Here is a 27,298-nt window from a genome sequence, read left to right as displayed (position 1 = left end):
AAGTAACATTGTGAGGAAATAAATTAGTTAACCTCATTACAACCTGGTCTGGAGAAGAAACGGAGATGATGTTTCCTCTGTGTGAAATGTTCAATGAAGAACACTTCTCACTGCTTTCAATACCCATGCTCCATGCAATAAATACAAAATAGGCTCAGAATTGCTTATTACAGGTCTATGGCTTACCTGGGATCACAGAGAAATTTGGTTTTCTCTCCTTCTTCTCTCCAGATAAGCCATTCTCGAAAAGAAGGATGTACAAACATACGAGTCATGTCTCTGCGCTTGATTAGGAACATGGAGAGGTTCTCCATTCTCTGCTGAAAATCCTCCCATTCTAGGGTGCCTTCAATGCTACCAGCATTGATGGCCTGGAAGATATGTTCATCAGTCAGTGGGTGCAGGGAGGCCACTGCCACATTCAGGAGAGGCATCACCCGGTCAAAGGAAGACTGGGTTGGGAACTTCATATTGCACTGGAGTAAATAAACCTCAGAGAGTGAAACAGGAACTACTTTGTAGCTAGAGCTCTTTAACACTAGATAGCCTTTCTCTATGAGGTCAAATGTGAGTTTCAGGTATAGATAGGACCCTTGACTGAGGGTCTTGAGATGAGAACTGAGTTTGCCAAATGTAGTATTGTCCATTTTGCCATTAAGTGAAATGTTATTCTGGATCTCTGAGCTGCTGTGTATCCGGTGCAGGATGTAAGCCTGCAGGTCCTGGTCTATGGCTTCATTCTCTTCTAGTCGATCCAAAAAAATCCTATGGAAAGGCAGCAGCTTGGTAATTTCCTAAAACAGATGGAGAGAGAGAGAGAGACAGAAAGACCTTCAGTTTCCCCTAACTCTTGTGATCAATTTTGAGGTCCACAAATTTATTCTAAACTTCTGAGTGGCCAAAGAGGGAAATACGATCAAGTATTAGTATCCACAGATTAAAACAAATTAGTTGCACAGAAGCGACATAATTTTTCCTAATATTGAGACTTGAGATAATTTTTTATGGGTCTTCATAAAGGGTACTTTAGGAGTGATTCAATGGCCAATATTCTACATAACACTCCTAAAATAAATAGAAAATGGAGTGCCACATAACTCTTTTGCTTTAATTTTTCTCAGTGTAAACCATGGCATAATGTAAAGTACAATTCAGTAAGAGAAATGTCTAAGGACTCAGAGAACTCCATATAAACACGTACCTTTCTAACCTTCCTAATAAGATGACTACATATTCACGAAGGCTTTCTGGAGATGGCTTACCCCAAAGGAATACTTTTAATAAGCTTGGTACCTTGGTGCTCTGCTTGGAAATTATACTGGGGAAAGGTTGTAGGGCTTTGTGGTGACTCATGCTCTGGGTTCCATCTTTTCTTATCTGTGTACAGACTTTGGTCCTATAAGTATCCACTTTCTTGTTCTGCATCAATTTCTTCTCCTACACTGGGTCATACAGACAAATGACACCTCAATTCCTCCCTCCGGCTACTGTCCTATATCTCTGTTCCCATTTTTAGCAAAACTTCCCTGGAGAGTTTTCCCTACTTCCTAACTCTCATTCCTCCTTCCCATTCTGTCTTGCGAGCAGACCTCAACCACATCACTTCACTCAAATGGTTCTTGTCAAGGTTACATGTAATCTTCACCTTGCCAAACTCAATAACCATGTTTCGGGGCTCACCTTGCTCAGCCTCTCAGTAGTGTTTCACAGAGCTGGTCACGCCTTTTGAGTCACTTTCTGCAGCTTGCTTCCGTAGCATGCCCCCCTCATTTTCCTCTTAGCACACTGGCCACTCCTACCAGCCTTTCCTGGCTCCTCTTTCATTGCACCCAGGGCTTGGGTCTCCACTCCTTTCTCCTATTTAGCCACCCTCACTCCCTACAATAGTTCTTTGGTCCCATGGTTCTAAATATCATCTACTTGTGGGTGAGGCCTAACCTTGTGTTTCCGGCTTAGTCCTCTCCTCTGAGCTCTCATCGTATACCTATGTCTACTCAACATTTACACTTGGATGTTGTGTAGACAAACCTAATGTGACCAAATCAGAACTAGTGCATTCCCCCCCGCCCCACAAAACTTTCCCATGTCAATAAATGACCCTATCACCAAATCACAGGAGGTCTCTGGGATCTTTCTCTTTTCCTCATACCGGCATTTACCCAATTGCTTACTGAAAACCTGTGATTCATTTTTGAATCTTCTCTCTTGCTCACCTCCACACTCAGCTCATCATTAAGTCCTTTTGATTCCCCTTCATAGTCAAAGTATGACCACTTCACAGGGTCCCCACCATTACCACCCTCATCTCAGCCACCATCACCTTTCACCTACACTACTGCTCCTGTTCTTGATCCCCTACATTTTACTATCTATGTAGCCAGCAACCAAAGAAATCTTTTAAAAAGGTAAATTAGATCTCATCATTTTGCCAGGCTCCTTGGAGAGGGCCTTCCCATTGCTCTATCTAAAATAACTATCATCCTCATTTATCCTTACCCTATTTTATTTGCCTTCGTAACACCAAAACTACCTAAAATTTTAATTTTAATTTTTTACTTAGTTTTTGTTTGTATTCCTCACTAGAATAAAAGCTAAAAGGTAGGGACATTGTCTGTATTGTTCACCGCTGTATCTTCAGTTCCTAGAAAATGCCCGCCACACTTGAAGTTAAGAAATACGTGTGGAAATAATGAATGATCACATATGAGGGTTCTTCTTTCGTAAGACCTATGAATGATTTCACTGTCAGAGCCGAATGAAAGTAAGAAAATTCTTGGTTGAAGTGAATGAAGTATCTGGGAAGTTATTACAGGTGTTGATTTATAAGGACACTGAAATTTTGACTTTGTAGATTAATGTATAGAGTACTTTTCCTGGTCTTTGGTATAACTGAAAGGTTAAAGTCATCTGCTCATCAGGTCATACTTAAAATGTCTTTTGAGATTGCTTTAGTAAAGCTAATTGGTCAGCATGTAGAAATACTCCTAGTCCCTGGGAGAAGAGAAATGGAGGGAGCTAAGACTGTTTTCTGTACACTAGTAATTGTTACAAGTGGTTTGTATCAAAATAGTGGGATAGGTGTATAATATGTGAGATTCTGATGTTCATCAAGAGGCAACGGTTAGGCAAAAAAAAAAAAAAAAAAAAAAAGGCTAGAAACTCTGTTCTAAACTAAGTATGAATATGTAAAGAGTGGGAGATACTGACTCAGCTACAAAGAAAATGGAAGAGAAGGTGGAGTCATTTATCCTTAGCCTGCGTGTCTTTACAGGCTCAGATCCATATTCCTAGTCCTTCTTCCAGGCCATTAAATGATCAGTGAGTGAGGAGGGAAGGTAAAAAAGATTAAAAAAAAAATCTTATGTTTCAGTAGTAGTAATTTTAATCTAAAGCCTTAAGTCTGCCAATATTTCTTAGAGGAAGGCATACACCTTCATGCTACAGAAAAGTTGTTCAAGTAGAAGCAGAGGGAAGAAGGAGAAAATCTGACTCTAGATGGCAGACTGAACTGGGTTTTGCATGGCATCACACGATAAAAAAAAAAAAGGTAAAACAAAAGTCAAACAGTAAATTAGAATGAGGGATTCTATTTGCATTGCTATCCTCAGGACAAAGTAGAAAATAGACTTTCTTTTCATGTTATTTTGAGAGACACTTTATCTAGAGCAATGGGAACAGGAATCTGAGCAAGAGAGTCATATACACAGAATGCTCTCTCTAGATCATTGTATCTCTTACTCTCAAAATAGACTCTTTGGGAATTATTCTTTCTAGTGCTCCAGGACATGACAGGGGCTTAGAAAGACTCATCAGTAAGGGAACAAGGATCTAGAACTTTTTCTGTTTAAGCACTCTCCAAGAGAAATTATTTATGGTCCCAAAACAATCAAACACATACCTGTAAACTGGTCCTAACTGTTACAATTAGTTTGAGCCAAGATGGAAATTTTCCAATCATTTTACTCAGAAATGACACAATTGTGTCCCCATAATCCGGTTTGTGAAATTCTGCTTCATTTAATCCATCAATTAAGATGACGAAATCTTCATCTGGGATTTTTCTCTCTGAGACAGAAAGAAACAGATTACTTAATAATTACCAAGCAGATAACTGAGTTCTTTTTGGGTATTTGATCACGTGTCTGTTTGGGGAAAAAAGATTAGAAAAGATGTCTCCTGTGTTTACTAAATGCTTAGAGTACATAATTTATTATAAAGACAAAGAATAATTCATTTAGTGAATTCATTTTGTTTTTACCAGGGGTAAAAGTTTTGTTCCATATGTAATACATGAAGTCCAGGTATCATCATCATCATTTCCCTCATGTTATCAGTTGTGAAACAGACTGAACTACATTTGTGAAAATTTGAACATTTGTGAAAATTTGAACATGGAAACTCATTTTTCTCTCATACTTGAAAAAGCTGAAAAGAATTTGCTTCCCCTTCTGCCCCCACCTCATCTAATAGCAGTGAAGAGAATACAATCACATGTTCCTTTGGGAATTTCCAAAAGAAAAAAAAAAAGAAAAAAACCGTTTAATGTGAAGTCCAAAGCAGCATATATGACTTCATGTGAATGTGCAGTGGGAAGTAAGGGTGATAGACCAGAGAAAAGGAATCCCAGCCAGTACACAGATTTTAACCAGGCAGGCTGGATCCCAAGATCTTATGGAACTAGCAGCTTCCGGGGCACCTGGGTGGCTCAGTTGGTTGAGCGTCCGACTTCGGCTCAGGTCACGATCTCACGATCCGTGAGTTCGAGCCCCGCGTCGGGCTCTGTGCTGACAGCTCAGAGCCTGGAGCCTGTTTCAGATTCTGTGTCTCCCTCTCTCTCTGCTCCTCCCCTGCTCGTGCTCTGTTTCTCTCTCTCTCAAAAATAAATAAACATTAAAAAAAAATTAAAAAAAAACAAAACAAAAAAGAACTAGCAGCTTCCTAGACTATACCTAAGCAGATTCACGAAGACCAGACCCTTGTGTGATCTTCCTAGGAGGGAGGAGTCATGTGGGAAAGACAAATACCTGTCACTTTTGTATTCAGTTCCCTCCTGGACTCTACCCTCTCCTAAACTGACAAAATCAGTTTAGCTTTAGGGCTAGGCTGTAGAAAAAGGCTTGGTGAGTTTTTAGGCTTTCACTCTCACTAAATGCTTAGTAAATCTTGATCTATAATGAACAAATTAGAGATTAGAAAAACCCCAGGTTGGGGCGCCTGGGTGGCTCGGTTGGTTAAGTGTCCAACTCTGGAATGCTGTGTGAGTTCAAGCCCAGCCTTGGGCTCTGCGCTGCTGGTGCAGAGCCTGCTTGGGATTCTCTTTCTCCTTCTCTGTCTCTCCCCACCATGCGTGCGCGCTCTCTCAAAATTAATAAACTAAAAAACCCTCAGAAAACCCAGGTGAATGTACACATTAGTACAAATGAATTAGGGGTAATAAGCAAAAGTTACCACATTTGACACTTAAACAACATGGCTTTGAACTGTGAGGGTCTACTTACATTTTTTAAATTTTTTTTTTTTCAACGTTTTTTTTTTTTAATTTATTTTTGAGACAGAGAGAGACAGAGCATGAACGGGGGAGGGGCAGAGAGAGAGGGAGACACAGAATCGGAAACAGGCTCCAGGCTCCGAGCCATGAGCCCAGAGCCTGACGCGGGGCTCGAACTCACGGACCGCGAGATCGTGACCTGGCTGAAGTCGGACGCTTAACCGACTGCGCCACCCAGGCGCCCCTACATTTTTAAAAACGAATGTGGATTTTTAAAAACCAATTTAGTACAGCACTGTAAATTTGTTTTCTCTTCATTATGATTTTCTTTAAAAAAAAGTTTATTTATTTTGAGAGAGAGCATGAGTGTGGGACGGGCAAAGAGAGAGGGAGACAGAGAATCCCAAGCAGGCTCCATGCTATCAGCACAGAGCCTGATGTGGGGCTCCATCCTATGAACCATGAGATCATGACCTGAGCCAAAATCAAGAGTTGGGACGCTTAACCGACTGAGTCACCCAGGTGCTCCCCCTTATGATTTTCTTAGCTTTTTTTCCAGTAGCTTACTTTATTGTAAGACTACATTATATAGGGGCGCCTGGGTGGCTCAGGTGGCTGAGCATCCGACTTTGACTTGAGTCATATCTCGTGGTTTGTGGGTTTGAGCTCCACATTGGGCTTGCTGTTGTCAGCACAGGGCCCACTTCAGATCCTCTGTCCCCTCCTCTCACTGCCCCTCCCCCGCTTGCTCTCTCTAAATTAAAAAACAAATTATATAATACATATACCATACAGAATGTGTGTTAATTGCTATCGGTAAGGCTTCGGGTCCACAGTAGGCTATTATCAGTTAAGTTTTTGGGGGAATCACAAGTTATACGCAGATTTTCAACTCTGTGGGGGTCACCACCTCTAACCTCTGGGTTGTTCAAGGGTCAAGTGTGGTGAGTAGGACTTGACAGGCTCTGAAGGCAGGAAAGTAGGGGGAAGAAAGAAGTCACTGGATACCTGAAGTGAAAAACTGGTTATACCTGAGGAGGAAAAGCAGGAAGTTGGGGACAAAAGGAAAAGTCTGTGGGTTTCTGTATAAGATTGGCTCTTTTAAAGGAGTCAAGACCAATTGAAAATACATATTTTGGTTCTCTATTTGAAAATATGCAGATTTTTTTTCATGACTAATAAAACTTTATTTTTTCCCCAAAGTACAAGCTTTATATTTACAGGAATTTAATTTCAACACCCTAAGAAATATAATATAAGTCAGTTCTCAAATTATGAAGAGTTTTAACTATTACTTTTATCTGGTGACCTTTTAGGAAATGAACTATGGATTCCAGCTTTATTAACAATGATTATTCATGAAATGGCATTCTAGATGACGTAGTACTGAGAAAAAACATTATTCCTGTAGGGAATCTAAAGAATTAAGGAAGAGAAAAAGGTTGCTTGGAACTAATGGATTGACCCACAAAACTGGGGACTCTTAGCATTCTTGATTTTGTGGACCATGGCACCCTTATGCATAATTTCATCTTAATGTCCATAGAGGAAATTTCTTATCATACAGCTGCTTGGCAGCTGTAATAGATCTGTTCCCTGTTACTGAGCACCATCACCCTGCCCGACCAGGTGGCGTGCTGGAGCCATCCTGGACTGGCCTGGGACAGCCCACTGCAGTATTTTCAAGAGCTCGTTGTCAAGAAGCCGGTAGCCTGAAATTGGCTGAGGTGGGAATATTTATTTGCAGAGTGGAAACCGGCAAATGTTACAAGCCCTCCTTCCCCAGCTGGCTGTTAAAATTTTACCAGCACACCATTGCCTCTACCACTCCAATTACACCTCCTTTAACTTCACCCAGATTTCTTCCTAAGAAAGCCATGATTTTCCAGGGGAGGAAAAGGCTGGTGATAATGCATCTGCTGAGATTTTTCTTTGGGAAAAACATTTCAGATGCATTCTTAAGCATAAAGATCAAGAATATACTCTCAATTATGATATGGACATTTTAATGAATGAAATAATTCAAATGCTAATAAAATCAAATTTTCATTTGCATAAGTTTCTAGATTATGTTATTCATCTCATGAGCAGACAATGTATGATTTCTTTTTAAAAAAAAAGGCAGAAAAAAGGAAATGTGTGCCCTACTTAAGATAATGATTTGTTCTAAATCTTGGCTATTTTTTTTTTCTTTTTTTGAGATTTGCTTCCTTGAAGTGGTTACTTAGAAATTATCTATTAATATAGGAGATATGAAGTGTCAAAAATATTTCATCTGTTAAGAAATAAGGGCATCACATTTATCTAAGATTACATTTTTTAGGATTCAGAATAAGTGCAAAGGATTTCCAAATGGTACTAACATTGTAAAAACAATGAGAAGTACTCCTAAAAGATTTTTCAGTTATAAATTTAAGAGATGAGGCTTTAATGATCTGTAGACTTTACCTCTCAAATGCAACCAGCCTTACAAGAATGCTTCTGCATGCTCATTTTCAAACTTCTGTAGGTTATTTTTATTTATTTATTTATTTATTTATTTATTTATTTATTTATTTAATTTTGTTTATTTATTTTGAGACAGTGCATGTGTGAGGGAGGGGCAGGGAAAGAGGGAGAGAGAGAATCCTAAGCAGGCTCTGTGTTGCCAGCACAGAGCCCAATGTGGGGGCTCAATCCCACAGACTGCAAGATCATGACTGGAGCCAAAATCAAGAGTCGTATGCCCAACCAAGTGACATCCAGGCACCCCTCTGTAGGTTAAATACATAGTCTATATCATCAGTAGCTATAAAGATTTATAGACAAGTGAAAATTAAAAAAATAACTGGGAACCAACAAAGGATTGCTACTACTTATTTATTAGTAATAATATTATTATTTTTTTAAGTTTATTTATTTTGAGGGAGAGAGAGAGAGAGCGCGCACAAGTGAGAGTGGGGGAGGGGCAGAGAGAGGGGGAGAGAGAATCCCAAGCAGGCTCTGTACTGTCAGTGCAGAGCCCGATGCAGGGATGTGGGGCTTGAACTCACAAACTATGAGATCATGATCTGAACTGGAATCAAGAGTCAGATAATTAACTGACTGAGCCACCCAGGGGCCTCTATTATTATTTTTTTAAAAGTAAGCTCTATGCCCAATGTGGGGCTTGAACTCACCACCTCAAAGATCAAGAGTTGCATGCTCTACTGATTGAGGTAGCCAGGCGCCCTGCCATGTGAGAACATTTAAAGTGCAACTACCATTTACTATCACCATTTATTCATGGAACAAAAATATTTTAATATTAAAAAACAGGAAAGACATAATCTTTACATACACATATATACCAAACTATATTTATATTTACATCCACACAAATTCTAGGCTATTTCTATTTTTTTATTTTGTAGTGGACTAATGGAAACTTCAAATCGACTGGTGCTTAGGAGCCACTGTTCTAGCTGACATGTCCCTGGAAAAGCTTCTTGGAAAAGCTTCTAAGCCCTTTAACCTTTGTTTTTTATTGCCTTGTAAAATACATATTCACCAAGGATTCTCCACTGCCCTCACTTACATGTACACTTAAATGCAGGAACTGATGTCCTTAGCAGTCCCATTCTACGAATGCCTGCGTATCTGAGGAAAACAAGAATTACACAGACTGCAAGAGAAGAGACGGTAGCCAGTACTGAAGTCAGAACTAAATCCTAATGCATGGGATTTTATTACTGGTATATTGTATGGGAATTATCAAAAGTGAAAAAATAAGGCTCATAGCAGACATTTTCATTCAGAAAAGCTGCACATTACATATGAATTACCTTCCTTTCAGTTATGATAACAAATTAGTATCTCCTTTCATTGCATATTGGTGGCTGAAGCAAAAGCTCACCAGGAGACTTCAAAACTTTTCCATTTGCTTTGTATGTATGTATATATGTATGTTTGTATGTATGTATGTATGTGTTTTAGTCACCACACTTGTAGAATCTTAAAGTATCGTGAAAATACTGACTCATTTTTTTAAAGAAAAATGTACAATTTGAAACCTGGCTTTTGAATCTAAACTGGAAATGTTTTCCACTGAACTTTCCTGGAAGGAAAACTTCAGGTACCTTTAAAAAATTCTCTTAGGGGTCCCAGAATGGTGCAGTTGGTTAAGCGTCTGACTCTTGATCTCGGCTCAGGTAATGATTTCGCAGTTTGTGAGTTCAAGCCCTGCATAGGGCTGTGTGCTGATGGTGTGAAGCCTGCTTGGGATTCTGTCTCTCCTTCTCTCTGCCCCTCCCCTGCTTGTGCTCTCTCTCTCTCTCTCAAATAAATATTAAAAAAATTTTAAATTCTCTATCTTAAAAGTTACTGTGATAAACTATATACAGTTAATTGCAAAGGTCTTAATTGTACACTTTGATCAATTTTGACAAATATATACACCCATGTAACTAACATCTCAATCAAAATATAGAACATTTCCCTCACTCCAGAAAATTCCCTTAGGTTCCTTCATAGTCAATCCTCAACAGGCAATCACTCTTCTATCGCTATACATTTGCTTCCTTTGTTTACCATGTTTTTGAGATTCATCTACATTGCTGAGTGTATTATTAGTTTGTTCCTTTTCAACATTATGAAATAGTCCATGGAATGAATATACTACAATTTGTTTATCCATTCTTCTGTTGATGGACATTTGGGTTGTATCCCATTTTCGACGACTATGAAAAAAGCTGCTATGAACATCCCTGTACAAGTCTTTTTGTAGACCTAAGTTTTCATTTCTTTTGGGGAAATACATAGGAATAGAATTTCTTGGTCATAAAGTAGATTTATATTTAACTTTACAAGGAACTGCCAAATAGTTTTCCAAAGTAGTTGTACCATTTTATACTCCCACAAGCAATGTGTGAGAGTTCCACCTGCTTATCATCCTCACCAACATTTGATGTTCAACTTAAATTTTAACTACTCTAGTGGGAGTAAAGTGGTGTCTCATTGTGATTTTAATTTGCATTTTCCTGATGACTAATGATGTTAAACACCTTTTCATGTGCTTGTAGGCACATCTGTATATCTTCTTTTGTGAAGTATCTAAATCTTTTGTTCATTAGGATTATGTTGAATCTACAGACCAGTTTGGGGAAAAATTCCAATCTACAAACATGGTATACTTTTTCTATTTACTAAATTCTTTAATTTCACTCGGCAATGTTTTGCAGCTTTCACTATGGGGGTCTTATACAGCTGTTACATTTATTCTTAAGTGTTTTGATGCTGCAGAAAAAGTTATTTGTTCCAGTTATCTACTGCTGTATCAGACAACTAGGGGTTAGTTACATGGCTGTGGGCTGAAATCATCTGGAACAAAACCTCACATGTCAGGGCTAGAATTACTTGATGTCTGAAACAGTCAACTAGAACACTTATATATGGCCTCTCATGTGGTTTTCACTTCTTTACTTCTCACATGACAATGGAATCCTCCAAACAAGATGGAAGCTGCATGGGCATTTATGACCCAGGCTCAAGATGTCACATACCATTACTTTGTAGTATTCTGTTTGTTGAAGCCGTCATAAGCCTGCTAAGATTCAAGGGGAGGACACACAGACCCCCCAACTCTGGATGGAAGGAATGTCAAAGAATTTGCAGCCATGTTTTAAAACTACCACACTACTTTAGAAGTTTCAGTTTTCAACTTTTTCCTGCTAGTATAAAAATACAAGAGATATATGCATATTGACCTGATAGCCTGAAGTTCTATATTTATTATTAGTTCAAGTTGGCTTAATTTTTCTTTTGTAGATTCCTTAGAATATTCTAGGTAAAAAAAATCTTCAAATAAAGACAGATTTATTTCTTCCTTTCCAATCTTTACTACTTGCTTGTTTGCTTTCTTATTATGGTAGCTTGGGCTACCAGTGGAATGGTGAATGTTAAATGCAAGTGGTATGAGTGAGGGAACATTCTTGTCTTGCTCTGGATATTAGAGGGAAAGTATTTAACATTTCATTGTTAGCTGTATGTTTTTTGGAGTTTTCTTTTCTTTTTTTTTTTTAACGTTTTATTTATTTTTGAGACAGAGAGAGACAGAGCATGAACGGGGGAGGGGCACAGAGAGAGGGAGACACAGAATCTGAAACAGGCTCCAGGCTCTGAGCAGTCAGCACAGAGCCGGACGTGGGGCTTGAACTCACGGACAGTGAGATCGTGACCTGAGCCGAAGTCGGACGCTTAACCGACCGAGCCACCCAGGCGCCCCGAGGAGTTTTCTTTATTAGACTAAGTTTTCTTCTATTCCTCAGAAAGTTCTTATCATTAATTGTAATATTTGGTCAAATGCTTTACTGCATTTATTGAGAAGATTATATATATACATATGTATTTTACATACACATATTTATATAAAGACATATAGATTTTCTCATTTATTCTGTTAATATGATGAATTACACTATGTTAAACTAACATTGCATGTCTGATCAAGTAGAATTAATTGATTTGCTATTAAATTTTTCAGGATGTTGCTATTATGATCATGGGGAATACTGGTCCGAATTTCTCTTCTTGCAAGATCTGTACCTTATTTTGGTTTCAGTATTAGTTGTCTAACAAAATTAGAAATGTTCCCTTCTCTATTTTTCTGAAAACATTTGTGTATGATTGATACTATTTCTTAGTTAAATATTGAAAACAATTCATCAGTGAAACCATATGAGCCTGTAGTATTTTTGTTGAAGATTTTTTTTTTCTTTTAAATTACAAATTAAGGGGCGCCTGGGTGGCTCAGTCTGTTAAGCGTCCGACTTCAGCTCAGGTCATCATTGCACGGTTCATGAGTTCTAGCCCTGCATCGGGCTCTGTGCTGACAGCTCAGAGCCTGGAGCCTGCTTCAGATTCTGTGTCTCCCTCTCTCTCTGCCCCTCCCTTGCTCACACTCTGTCTCTCAAAAATAAATAAATGTTAAAAAATTTTTTTTAAATTACAAATTAAATTGACTAGATAAAGCTATTCAGATTTTCTATTTCTTCTTGAGTCACTTTTGGTAAGCTATATTTTTTGGAGATTTTGTCCAGCTTATGTCATTGAATTTATGTTATAAAGGTCTTCATACTAATTCCTTATTTTTCTTTTAATGTCTTATAGGAACTGTAGTGCTATCTCCTCTTTTAGTCCTGATGTTAATTTGAGTTTTTCTTTTCTCATTTCCATGATAAGTCTTGCTAGTGGTTTACTCATTTTAAATGTTAAATTTTTTCTATTTATTGATGTCTATTCTTGTTTTTATTATTTTCTTCTTTCTGCTTACTCTGGGTTTATTTTCCTCATTTTTTTTAGTTTATTAACTCAGAAAGTTAGATGTTGATTTTATATTACTCATTTTGAAATATTTTATAATTTCCTTTGTGGTTTCTTCTTTGTCTCAAAGATTGTTTGGAAGTATGTTGTTAAATTTCTAAATATTTGAGGATTTTATTTTTATTGATTTCTTATTTAGTTCCATTATCTCATGATATTTTCCATAAGATTTTAATTTCCTGAAATCTTCAGACTTGGTTTTATGGCCCAGAATATGGTCCTTGTGCACTTGAGAAGAATGTATACTCTGTAGTTACTGGGTAGTAGTCTATAAATTGCGAGTGTATCAGGTTGGTTGATAGTGTTATTTAAATCTTCTATATATTTACTTTTTATCTGCTTCTTCTAACACTTACTGAGAGGTGTTAAAATCTCCAGCTATGATTATTTGCCTGTTTATCTCTTCAGTTCTATCAGTTTTCGACTCGTGTATTTTTTTAACTTAAAATTTTTATTTTGGAATAATTCTTTTCATACAAATATTTACCATTGAAGTGCAGTTGATACACAATGTTATATTCATTTCAGGGGTACAACATGGCAATTTGACAATGATTCACATAATTTGAGCCTCTGTTATTCGGTATATACACACTTAGGATTATTTTTATCTTCCCAGGAATTGGTCCTTTTATGTTTATCAAATGCCCCTCTGGTAACACTACTTGTCTTGAAGTCTACTCAGCCTCACATTAATATAACACTCCAGTTTTCTTATGCTCTGTGGTTACAAGGTATATATTTTTCTATCCTTTTAATCTGCGTCTTTGTATTTAGATGACCTCTCTTATAGCATATTGTTGGGTCTTGCTTTTTATTTGGTCTGAAAGTTTCTGCCTTTTAACAGAAATGCTCAGTCCATTTAAACTTAATGTGATTATTGGTATGATTGATTTTAAGTCTATCATCTTTTTAAAAACATTTAATTTGGTTTTTTTTGCTCTCAGGTCTACAACATAATGATTTGGTATCTGTGTACACTGTAAAATGATAATCACAAGTCTAGCGAACATCTATCACCTTACACAATTACAAACTTTTCTGTGGTGAGAACTTTTAAGATTCACTCTCTTAGCAAGTTTCAAATATGCAATACAGTATAATTACTATAGTCACCATGCTGTATATTACATCTCCATGACTTATTAATTTTATAATTGGAAGTTTGTATATTTTGATCCCATTCTTCCATTTCTCATACCCCGCCCTCCATGTCTGGCAACGACCAACCTGTTTTCTGTATCCATGAGATGATTTTTTTTTTTTTCGTTTTGGTTTTTTTTTTTTAGATTCCACAGATAAATGAGATCATATAGTATTTTTCTTTCTCTGCTTGACTTAATGCTTCTTTTTGTAGCAGCCTAACACAACACTCATTTTATTATCTTATGTTTTTATTTTTCAAAAATTTTAATTAAAAACATTTTTAACTTAAGTACAGTTGACACACAATGCTACATTAGTTTCAGGTATGTAACAGAGACAGTTCAGTTTCTCCATACATTATGCTATCCTCACCACCAGTGTAGCTACCATCTGTCACCGTACAACACTTTTATGGTATCACTGACTGTATTCTCTATGCTATGTCTTTTATTACCTCTCATTCCATCTTTCAAAAAAATTTTTTATTCTCTTTCCTGCCTTTAAGTTAATAAAATAATTTTTAGTATTTCATTTATTTTATAAATTGTGTTTCTAGCTATTGATCATGATGGGGATTTTGTTTTAAAAGAACATGGGAATTAGGTAGAATAATTAAATTCACTTAGAATAATATTTATCAATAAGGGTATCTAAAGCTGTTTCTGGAGACCTATGTGAGCAGCGAATATATCCAGAAGCAAAATTAAAACATGTTAGTCATGGTTGAGACTCCAGAGCTGAGTCTGCAAGCATTTGGATCTTCTCCTTGAATCAGCCTAGGATGCAGGTCCGTGTTATCACTGTCCTTCCATCAAGGCACTCGGTATTGTGAGCAATTTCTATGTTCACTCATTTGTTCAAACTTTATTTCCTGAAATGACTACTATGTTCAAGGTGAGATAACCACTACGAAAGATAAAAGATGTATGAGCAAAGGTTCCTAATTTCAGTAGTATAAAATTTAGTTAAAGGGATAGGACAAGTAAACAAGTAACTAATTCTTATAAAGCACAAAGTATAGTATTTGACATATAGTTCTGTAAAAGTTAGTAATAAAATTTTAAATTCTTATTATGCATATAACAATGTGTTAAGTATCATAAATTAGAAATAAAAAAACCCCTAATGTCAATTTGGAAGGATGCTCTATATAGGGTGACAGGTGGATCAGCAAGCATTTTATGAATGAAGCGGCATTTAAGCTGGTTGTTGAAAGACAGGTAGAATTTTGACAGAGGTGTAAGCAGAAGGCATAACAAGAAAAGGAAACAATGAGCAAATGTATGAAGGCAGGAAAATGTCGGTGAGTGTTTAAGAACTGGTGAATATTTTACATTTTAAACACAGGATTAATACAGATAAGAGTATATAGTAAGGCTGGAAAGTGGGTTGGATCCATGCCATTGAGTACTTTAAATACTAGACTAAGAAGCTGGAAGTTAATTCATTAGGCAACAGGGAGTCATTGGAGGTTTCTGAACAGGGAAATTGAGTGATGAAAGTAAAACCTGATGAAGATTTATTTGGAAGCAGTATATAAAGTCCAGAAGACCGCCGAGGGTGGGGCTGAGCTTCCCCACCAGATATGTCACAAAGGGGTTAGAGGTTAGAGGTGTGCTTAAAAATGAATCCTTTTAGCCCTCAAGGTACTGGGGGCTTGGCATAGCTGTAACTTCAAGGCCTTTCATGTCTAGCCATAAGGAGTTGTGAATTTTTTATCCTAGTATGCGATACAAATTTTTATAATTTTCTGTGCTATGATGTGAAAGAAGCACTAAACCAAAAAACTAGAGAAGACCAGGAAGGTAGTAATCGATATGATGCTGTGAGCAAAGGTCATTGAATGGCCTTTGGATTCACAATGGCAGGAATGAATATGAGATTGATGGATATAAGAAACATCATGAAGGTGCAATTAGCAGGATGTAGACTAACTGTACAGAAAACATGCTTCAAAATATCTGTGGAGAAATTCCAAGGTTTAAAAAAGTCTGGGGTATAGAGAAGCTAACAGGTAGGAGAGGTATAGACAGGTCATCAGAGTTGAGAAGTCTGAAACTCTGATACCCAAGTAACTAGTATGGAGATTGAAATAACTGAAGATGGCAGCCAGGAGAACGGAAACTATGGTCACTTTTTCTTATTGAGTACCTCTGAAACCCTCAAGAAAGATGTAAAAGTCTCTCGGGGATAAACAGGATTGCTCAGGAACCTCATGCTCACTCAAGTCCTTTCCTCTGGCTTCCAGCACTGACAAAAAATTGTTAAAGGGATGGGGCAGATAAGGGTGAAGGAGATGCCGGCACGTACGCCATGGTGGACACTGGGGCTGCAGAGGAAAAGGGGAGGAGAGGCATGAGAGGGAGACGGATTCCATTTCATACTTTCCCCCACTTCTTAAAAATATCTTCAATGCCTTCTAAATAGTTTTAATGGAAAGTTGATTTGTAGTACACACACACAGTTGTGAGACCATGGATGCCATTTCATTCTACCTCAACTGTGAAGTAATAAAAAAAATACCAAACATAAAGATGAGGAGGTTTCTAACCACACAAACTCCACAGCACTGAGCTGGAGTCATGGCTTTACCGATTTTTTGAATTCTACAGAAAGGACTAGAAGCTCTACTATGTTTAGTGCAAGGAAAATGTATTCTTTTTGGAAATGAGAATCTTTATAAAGAAAGGAGGGAGTAGCATTTCCTGTAGGAATTTTTATTTTTTCAAGAAAAATCTTTTATCTGTTAACTGTATCCTGTGGGACATCAGCTATGGAACATTCGGTTTTGGCAATGTAATAAAAATAGTCATTTCTATGACACACTCTAGGTGAACTTGGGCTCCAAAGCTTCCACCTTTCACCTTCTTTGCCTTCTGTACCTTTGTGGAGATTCTCCAGGGGCTCCAGGACTCCCCTCCGGAAGGAGGCCATGGGGTCTTGAACACAGGACCGAAGGCTCAGCATGCTCTGTAAATGAGGCTCCCGAAGAAGCTGCTCCCGATAGGCTGCCAGCTGAGGTGAGCGGCAGAGCAGGGCAGCAACATTGTGGACAAATTCTGGTACCAGGCAGGTGTAGGCATTATCTGCTTGGCAATAGTGATAGGCAACCACCTACAACAGAAGGATGAGAATACAAATAAATAGGTATACTGGGAACAAGAGCCATGGTTATTTTATGATCATTCTAGAACACTGTCTTCTGTCTCCCTGTTCCTCAACTTTTTCAAGTGAAAACAAAGGCTGCTATCTTAGAAACTGCCTGATTTATCTAAGATCAGAAATCTGATACAATATTTCTATTGTATACATATATCATAATTCACAATTAAAATTTATAAATGCAAACTGAGTTTTGGATTAGAAGATTCCTTTGCAGGATGTGGGTTTTGGATTGTAAGAGATAGGAAATAAGACTGAGAATAAAGATTTACATTAATCTCTCTAATAGGTACTGAGCACGGAACAGTAAAGGAAAAAGTCCAATCTTGTAACAAAGCATTAGGAATAAAATAATCACAGGAAAACCATGTTAATCTCAATAACCACATATACTTATTAAGTCCTTACTTTTTAAAATGTGCTTTATTTTTAAATAAAAAAAATTTTTTGATGTTTATTTATTTTTGAGACAGAGAGAGACAGAGCATGAACGGGGGAGGGTCAGAGAGAGAGGGAGACACAGAATCTGAAACAGGCTCCAGGCTCTGAGCAGTCAGCACAGAGCCCGACGCGGGGCTCGAACTCACATACCGCGAGATCGTGACCTGAGCCGGAGTCGGACGCTTAACCGACTGAGCCACCCAGGCACCCCAAAATTAATGTGCTTTATAAATAGCTTTATAAAAAATAATTCAGATTTAAGAATTAACATTAAATATTTTCTAGTATCCAGAGACAATCAGAATTAGATGAGAGGAAAAAAGAAAGGAGCGAGAGTTTTGTTAGATGCAGGTCTTAAATTCAAAGAACTTTAGAAAATGTTGAGTCTTAATATCATCCAGGATCTAGGCTGTCTGGCTGGAACCTGGTTTTCACCTCTAGGGTGTTTTTTTGGTCAGAATTTGCACAGAGCTCACTCCATACCTCCTGGTTGTTTTCTTTGCCTCAAGATCAAGTGCAGAGAGTGGTTTTTTTTCTTTTTTTAATGTATTTTTTAATGTTTATTTCTTTTTGAACGAGAGAGAGCGAGAGAGTGAGCGCAAGTTGGGAGGGGCAGAGAGAGGGAGACACAGAATCTGAAGCAGCTTCCAGGCTCTGAGCTGTCAGCACAGATCCTGACACAGGGCTCGAACCCATGAACTGCGAGATCATGACCTGAGCTGAAGTTGGACGCTCAACCAAATGAGCCACCCAGGTGTACCAAGGGTGGTTTTCATCTACAGCACTCTGTTGACTCAGTACTACTCACAAAAGTGATGGGACTGAGGAGGTAACATGAAATTGGCAGGGGAGATTTACCCTGAATATATGGAAAGTACTCAGCATGTTGCTCAGCACAAAGTAGGTGCACACTGATGTTAGCTGATGCTGCCATCATCATCAGCATCATCGCCCTCCTCCTCCTCTCCATCATCATCATCATCATCATCATCATCATCAAGATTCTGTATAGTCTCTCTTTTCTTTAGCTACTGGCTTTGCGTCTTTAGGCAGCTGAAAATTGCCCTAGGAGATATAGATATACCACTGGGACTTCAGTTCTTCTATCATTTCTCAGAGAACAATCATCCATTAAAGTGTTCGACTCTGAAAAGGCTCCTGACCTATAGGTATGGTCATCTTTAACAAATACTAGAAATGTCACTTAAAAAAAAAAACCTGAAATCCTTCTCATTAAGCATACACACAAAACCTTAATATGGGGAGATGTTACTATACACATAAGACTGACGATAGGAATTGCTTCTGAGTGAAGCAATGATATCTGAACACAATATTGAACTGGAAATAAGAAGTTATATTCTAAAAATCTCCACTCTTTTCTTCAGATGGATTGGTCACTGCTTTACTGCCTATCACAAGCACAATATAAGGAACCAAAGAGAAAACCTGGCAGCAATTGCTCTGTTCTCTCAATGAACAGTGAATGTCAGTGGTTATGTCCGCATGGATACAAATATCCACTTCATAAGAAGCAAACAGCAAACCTCTGAATCAATAAGAACTTTCATCATATTTTACCTCAATTGATTCCACATGTGGAGGCCGCACAACTAAGAAAATCAGCTGTAACTTACCCTTTACCTAAAGTCATGGGATAGAAGTTGGAAGATAAAAATTCTAAAATTTAGGAAGAGGTTTCTCTTACTGGTTTTATTAAAAATCATCTGTGCTCTTGGCTGAGTGAGGTTTTATCTAACAAAGATACCCCTTCTGTGGTTACCTTTCTCTTAATTTAAAATATTTCTTTGGCATTCCAAATATAAAATCTCGACTGCTTTGCTCGATTCAAGCAGAAAGACCATTCAACATCACAAAATATGAAGTGTGGCTCAAAATAGGTTATTTACTAGACATTTCAAAGTAGTTGTGCAGCACACAATACATACACAGTAATTTACAAACATCTGTATATTTGTCCAAACTATTTGGTACTTCCTCCAAATTACCTATTGACCTCATTTACAACTTTTCCTACATATAAAATAGGAAACAAGTCTGGTAATGTGGTTTTTTTCTTCAGTCTCTCATCGTACCAGTGTTCAGTGGTATTAGATCCCTCCCTACAGCTTTGAGAAAGTTATCACAGCCACCTATATTCAGTCACTATTATTCCAACTTCTTGGAAGTGATTCAGAATTAGTCCACCCCTAGTAAACCAGTGGGTGAAACCTTTCTCCTTGGGAACTTTTGTCTCTCCTGGTGATGTGTTGAAATTTCATTTTCAGCTATGTCTGTCATATTAATTTTTCTCCATCTCAAGTTTTTACGTTAAATCTCTATACTTTTTGTTGAAATAATTCTATTCAAAGTATGCCCAATATGACCAGAATTATATTAATTCTTTGGGGAAGACAGCAAGTAAATTTTAGATTACTCCTATGATGGGAAGAAAGAAAAGGGTAGGTTTGTAGGCTATACAGACAAAAGAAAAGACCAGAGGTCAGTATAGCTTTGGGTATAAAGAGCTCTGATTTGGGGTATCTGGCTGGCTCAGTTGGTGGAACATGTGACTCTTGATCTCAGAGTTGTGGGTTTGAGCCTCACACTGGGTGTAGAGATTACTTAAACAATAAAATCTCAAAAAAAAAAAAAAGCTTTGACTTAATGCTGTATACAAGAAATCATAAAATGAAGTATAATCCTCATCAAAGGCCCTAATCAAATGACTGAGTGGCAGGAAATCTGTCAGGTTTGTGTTACAAGTCCCAGGTAAACAATAAAATCTCAAAAAAAAAAAAAAAAGCTTTGACTTAATGCTGTATACAAGAAATCATAAAATGAAGTATAATCCTCATCAAAGGTCCTAATCAAATGACTGAGTGGCAGGAAATCTGTCCGGTTTGCGTTACAAGTCCCAGGCCTTCACTCTCCAAAGACCATTTTCCACTTTAAAGAAATGAATAATCTGTGACAGGACTAAGCTAATCTCATATAAAGAAAAGACAGCTCTATGTGGAATTCATTTGGACATAAACATCTGATTTGCATAATGACTGGCATTTGTATCATTTAAATTCTAATGCTGCAAGTGCTCTCCCTCAGGTCTGCTCTCATACTCTTACTCCCGGTCTTCTTTTCATCACTTTTTGAATCTCCTCATCCCCACCTGATTTCTTGCTCAGCGCATCGCTTCCAACACGTTAGTGTGGCTTCCAAGATTTCCAGGGACCAGGAGGTTCAGTATGAATAATGACCTTCTCTTCCCTTTCCCTGTCCCCCAACTCTAATCTTCACTCAGGCTGGAAGCTAAGAATAGCTCCCAGACTTGGGTTCTGCCTCAGTAATTTTCCAGCTCAGAGCTCTACTTTTTTTTTTTTTTTTGGCAGTAAGAGTTTTATTTACTTTTTAACTTTTTATTTTGAACTAATTTTAGACTTTTAGAAATGTTGCAAAAGTAGTACACAGAATTTCCGTATATCCCTCACCCAGCTTCTCTTTTTATTAATATCTTACATAACCAAAGAATGATTATTAGAGCTAGGAAATAACACTGGCATAGTATTGTTAAGTAAAGGCATTATTCAGATTTTACTAGTTTTCCACTAATGTCCTTTTTCTGCAACAAGATTCTATCCAGGACCCTGTACTGCATTTATTGTTGCTATTTCTCCTCAGACTCCTGTAGTCTGTAAGAGCTCTTTGGTATTTGTCTTCATGACCTTGACACTTTCGAAGAGTAGTGACCAGTTATTCTGGTGAATGTCAATCTGAGTTTGTCTGATGCCTTCCTCATAATCCAACTGACATTTTTGGGCAAGAATACCACAAAAACAATGTTGTGTCCTTCTCGTGGATCATATCATGGGGTCATGATGTTAACATGTCTTGTCACTGGTGATGCCGACCTTCATCACCTTGGTTAAGGTAAAGATTTCTGCCAGATTTCTGTACTATAAAGTTACTCTCTCTCCCTTCGTAGTTAATAAATATCTTGGGGGAGACACTTTGAAACAATGCAAATCCTGTTTCTCCTCAAACTTTTGCCCACTAACTTTAGTATCCATCGGTGGATCTTGTCTGTAACAATTATCACGTGGTGTTTGCCTAACAGTGATTTTCTATTTCCTTCTTTCCTTCTACATTTATTATTGGAATTCTACTGGAATAAAGAGCTGTCCCTTCTCTCTCATCTATTTACTTGAGTGATTTAATATATATGGACTTATTTTATTCCATTGGTTATACCCAATACTGTATTTATTTTGTTGCTCACTTTGGTCTGGCTTTGGACATTAGGATCTCCTTTGGGTTGGTGTCTGGGCTCTTTCAAGAAGCACCGCCCCCCCCCCCCCCCCCCATCTTTTTAAAAGCACTTCCTTGCTTTCTGGTGTCAGAAGATGCTCCAGGCTCATCTTGTATTTACCCTGCCCCAGACCTGGCATCATCTAACCTCTTCAGAGCCCTGGTTTCTTTTACTGGAGAATGATGTTAGAAAACAAGATCTGAATTAGTTAGGTGTGCATATTGCTACTGAAGTGACTGTGATTTGGGGCCCTCTCAGTGGAGAGAGCTAGGAAATGCATGTAATATATTAACTCACATATGAAGATTTATCTATATTGCTGTATCTCTCTCTATATATATCTATAGAAATATCTATAGATATATATATTAAAAATTGTGAGTATATACTAATACCTCAGATTTCAATTCAGTATCACCTGGCTCTCTTTAGATTTCCTTTTCTTCATCTGTTAACTTCTTTCTCCAACAATGAGAAACCTGGTCTTGCTATTTACAATACATTTATTTATTCAATCATTTCTAATAAATACATGAAGGATTTTCAAAACTGTGAGCCATACTCCTGTGAGAAAACATTTATTAACTAGAATATAGCATTTATGCACAGTTCTTTTTTGTCTTTAGCCTTACGGTATTCAGTCAAGATGTTACCTTCCAAACTTATTTAAGTTCTTTTCTCCTCTGCCTTCTTCAGTGTGGTCATGTTATTTATGTGAAATACAGTTGGGTGTATTTGTGAGTGTTTGCATTACACTTTGGGCTCCCCAGCCCCCACATACTGGTTATTTTTAATTATTTTTTGGGTAAGTGAAACATTACCATGTTTCTAAGAGTCACAGCTATACGAAAAGATATATTCAGAGAAGTGTCACTTACTCTTCATCCCTGTACCCCATTCTCATTACCCATTTCTTTCTACTCTCCTTCTTTCCTACCCATCTGCTTTAGGTAACCAGTATCTTTTCTTTCCGGTTTATCCTTCCTACATTTCTTTTGGACAAATAAGCAGGTACACATGTATTTTTTTATATCCCTTTCTTTATTATATGAAAGTTAGCATCCCATCAACACGCCTTTGTACTTTCCTCCCCACCTAACAGTACATCCTGAAAATACCAATGGTAATTACTGATACACAAGAATTGGCACTAAGAACTTCGTCAAATCAAGAGGTTTTTCAAGAACACTTTTAACTCACATATATTAGCTTACCTTATCAAAATACTAATTGATTTCAAAATCTTATTGAAAAGGTTTCTGCTTACTGGCTTGTTATAGCGAGAGGCAAGACTGCTGGCTTCTGCTCTAGGCTACTAAGAACAAATTGTATACTTGAAATGTAACACATGGCACAATTACCAGGATAATATTTAATTTTAATCTAAGGTGCGATTTCTTGTACAAAATTTACTATAAACTTAAAAATATCCCATCTCTAGGTGCAAAAAGGTGCATTCATATTTTGCTTAAGGAAGAAATAATCATGAAATTTAAATTATGTTCTTTGAGTAAGTGTAAACAATCACTAATTTCCTATTTACAATATTTAACATTTTCCAAATCTTGAACATAAACATTAATTTTAATTTAAAGGGCCATTTTGTATACAATGTTTAATATAAATTTAAAAATATCCCATCTATAGGCACAAAAATGATTTATTTATACAGTATTTTGCTTAAGATAGACACAAGCATGGAATTTAAAATGAGATCACCTCTTAAGTAAGTGTAGTCACTAATTTCCTGCTAACAATATGTAACATTTTCTGAATATTGAACATAAACGTCTTGAGATTCTTTCTCTTGATGAGAGAGAGACTAAGAAGTGACAACAATCCCTGAGCTCTTTTCAGCACTCGTCACGATCTGACATATTACATGTTTGTTTGCTGGCTTTTCCCACCGCGAGAACGTGGGCCATGTAACAGCAGGGATTGTTGTCTGTTCTGTTCACCACCTTAACTTCAGGCTTGTATTAGAGTCATTCCACACATCAATTCTAAGTGAGTATGTGAGTGACTAATGATGGAAGGACTTCAGCATTCAGTGTACAGTATTTCCAAGGTGACATTTATTTAGATTCTTTTAAAGAAGAGGCTGGAACTAGTTTATACAAACTATTTAGAAAAAAAAAAACGATCTTTTTTTAAAGTTGCACTGAGTTAGCAATGAATATGAGGGAAATCTCAGACTGTTTTCAGAAGGCCCACTGATAAGTGGAGACACTTAAAAATGCAGTTGGGGAAAATGTGCTGTTTTGGGCTCTGGGTGGACTGGATTTCCATGAAGAAGTTAGAACTTTATGGTATTGCAGATGACTCTCTGTTCCTCATTAGTAATTAACCATGCCAAGAAATTTCTTTAAATATTGGAGACAGACATTTTAAACTCTTGTTGTTCTCTTGAAAATCCTCAAAAATATGGAGAATAAGGAAGAGAAATGCGAACTCCACCTATAGGGATATCTATCTATGACCTCAGCTTATAACATATAAGGATGGAAAGTGGATATAGGCTTCATAAATGACTTAACAAACAGAATTAGGTGAAACAAATGCCTGCTGGAAGTAATAACAACAGGACTAAACCAAAGCAGCTGTAAAACCTCAGAAAAGCATGAGGTTGGAAGCACCAGGTCCTGTGCAAGAGGGGGGTGAGGAAGGGAACTGAAAATACAGAAATTATTTGAAGTTTATACAAGGTTTATACTAGATGCTAACAGAATAAATGGAAAAAAGACCCAAGAAAAAAGTTGATAAAAAAGAAGTCCCTAAAAGTTTCTGGAGAGAAAAACAGGTATAAAGAACTAGGAATAAGAATAATTATTTAGTAATAAAATTATTAGAAGCTCAAGACAATGGAGGAATGCCTTCACAATTCTGAGGGAAAATTATTTTTAACCTAGAATTATGTTGTGTCAAATAAAGAGTAATGTATGAGAATGGAATAAAGATACTTTTAGAAACATTAAGTTTCAAAAACTTACCTCCTGTGCATTCTTTCTTAGGAAGCCACTGGTGGATGTGTTCCACCAAAATGAGGAATAAAATCAAGAAAGATGATGATGTGGGAGCAAACACAGAAGAGAAGTAATGGGAATTTCCAGGATAACAACTAGCCTCGAGAACATCCTAGGTCCAGCCTGAGCTGAGATGGACGTCTCAGGGGAAATGACACTGATGTGTAAACTTGTACCAAGAGGCTTTTTACAAAGTTATTAAGGATTATGGATTATAGCGATAGGTTTAAAAAAGAATAAGCCAATTTAATTTAATTTAATTTAATTTAGTTTAATTTAATTTGTAAGTAGGCTACATACACAATGTGGGGCTTGAATTCATGACCCCAAGCAAGAGTTACATGCTCTTCTGACTGAGCCAGCTAGGCGCCTCCCCCACCACAGCAAGAATAAGCAAATTTTAAAATGAGGCATTTCAAATCCCAGGAAAAACAAAATTGCTCAGGAAGGACATATTATCCTTGGTTCCACAGTGAACCATATGTGCACAGTACTAATACTGAAGATATTATAATGTGGATTCTGACAAAAATCATGATATAACCATACTGAAATGGTGGAGGGAGGAAGGAAAATGAAAGATGTAAAAGTCTCAACATCCTTAACAAGCAGCAACAGATAACATATAAAAATGATGAAAAAAGTTATAGCAGTATATGAATATTATTTAGAAACAGTGGAGGTAAAGATCAGAAGAACAGCCCTATGAGTTGAAAGTGGTGCCTTTGGGGAGAGGGTGGGGTGAGGAGGGGAAAAGAATTGCTGGGTTTTATTATAAGTCTTTGAGTATTATTTAATTTTCAAAAATCATGCATATGTTACTTTGATTAAAATAGAAATTTAAAACTCAAACACCTAAAAAATATTATGGACAGTATAGTATGGCAGGAAGAGTTTTGAATAGGAGTGAAAATAAAAAACTGCTGAGTGCTAATACTGTGATCTTGGGAAAATCATATAACTTCTTCGAGTCTCGACTTCCTTATCTATTCATTATGGGACTCTGGTTATTTCTGAGGGCCTTTCAAACAAAAAGGCTCTGATTCCATAATAACAAAGCATTTTTCTAGGAGCCGGAAGAGAAAATTTTCCCCAGGGTCTCATGGTATAGCTGTATACATTTTGTCCACTTTGCCAAGGGTCCCCCTACCTTTGCCCCTTGGGGTTACAATGGAGCTGGCATGTCTGCACCCTGGGAGCCCTACTGTACCTGTGAGGCTAGTCTCCGCATGGCCTCCTCCTGCCGCCTGCGCATTTCTGGGGTCCCTGGGCAGCTTCCACTGGGGATGGACGAGTGGGCTGAGGGTGGCTGTGTGAGTGGCAGCTCTCTGTTGGCGTCCACATCTGGATTAAAAAGATGAGATGTTTGCATGAGATAATCATAAAACCCTGAATTAAAGGAAGATTGGTTAAACTCCATTTGTTCTATTATCCGGCAATTCTACTCCTAGGTATGGACCCAAGAGAAATAAAAACTTATATCCACACAAAACTTGTACACAGATGTTCAAAGAAGCAAGATTCATAATAGTGCAAAAGTGAAAACAACCCAAATGTCTACCGATGAACAGTTAAAATATGGAATATCCATACAATGGAATAGTACTTGATGATAAAATGAAACGAGATACCAATACATGCTACAATATGGATAACCCTTGAAAATATTATACTCAAAGAAGTCAGTTACAAAAGACCATATATTGTATGACTCTTTATATGAAATTCCCAGAATAGGGAGATCCGTAGGAACAAAAAACAAATCAGTGGTTATGTAGGGGTAGAGGCAGGCAGTTAAGGGGAGAATAGAGATTGATCACTAATGGGCATTTCTTTTAGGGAGGACAAAAGTGTTCTAACATTAGATTATGGTGACAGCTGTACAACTCTGTGAATATACTAAAAAGCACTGAGTTGAACAATTTAAATGGGTGAACTGTGTGGTATGTGAATTACAGCTTAATAAAACTGTTTTTAAAAAATTCCACTTGTTCATGTTACTTAGGAAATGTCTTATCTCCACTAGGAATTACAGACTATATACATGACTACAGACCACAGTACAAATGGGTACACCAAAATAAGGGGATTGTTGATGGTCAAGAGCCACTGGAAAGGAGGAGGAATAGGGGAAGGGAGTCCTCACTGAACTCCTCACCCGAGGACTGAATGGAGACTTCTTCTGTCTGCTGGGAGAGTAAATGCTCTGGTCACCGGAGCCAAGTTCAGAATAACTGGAGGAGGGTACGAGTGGGTGGCAGCAGTGGAAAAAGACTGAAAATGTGTGAGTGGAGGTGAAGCGCAGTGACTGTCGATGCATCATTTCTGTGGCTCACTCCTTCTCCCCACTGCATTCCCCTTTATCTGATATTTGATTTTGGGGGCAATTATTGC

At 37.5% G+C, this 27,298-nt stretch overlaps 1 protein-coding gene across 11 annotated transcripts in view; it reads right to left on the bottom strand.

Moving 5' to 3' along the window:
* TANC2 (tetratricopeptide repeat, ankyrin repeat and coiled-coil containing 2) overlaps nucleotides 1–27,298 on the bottom strand; it is a 361,352-nt gene that overhangs the window by 69,774 nt on the left and 264,280 nt on the right. For all 11 annotated transcript variants that reach the window (XM_042967385.1, XM_042967388.1, XM_042967389.1 and 8 more), the window contains 4 exons: nucleotides 26,115–26,248; nucleotides 16,855–17,086; nucleotides 3,899–4,065; nucleotides 187–794 (listed from right to left, as the gene is read on the bottom strand). In XM_042967385.1, coding sequence (XP_042823319.1) covers nucleotides 187–794; nucleotides 3,899–4,065; nucleotides 16,855–17,086; nucleotides 26,115–26,248 — 1,141 coding nt within the window. The remainder of the gene's footprint in view (nucleotides 1–186; nucleotides 795–3,898; nucleotides 4,066–16,854; nucleotides 17,087–26,114; nucleotides 26,249–27,298) is intronic.

The sequence above is a fragment of the Panthera tigris genome, chromosome E1 (genome assembly GCF_018350195.1).
Source record: "Panthera tigris isolate Pti1 chromosome E1, P.tigris_Pti1_mat1.1, whole genome shotgun sequence".
Classification (NCBI taxonomy): Eukaryota; Metazoa; Chordata; class Mammalia; order Carnivora; family Felidae; genus Panthera; species Panthera tigris.
This window is presented reverse-complemented; position numbering and strand designations above follow the sequence as displayed.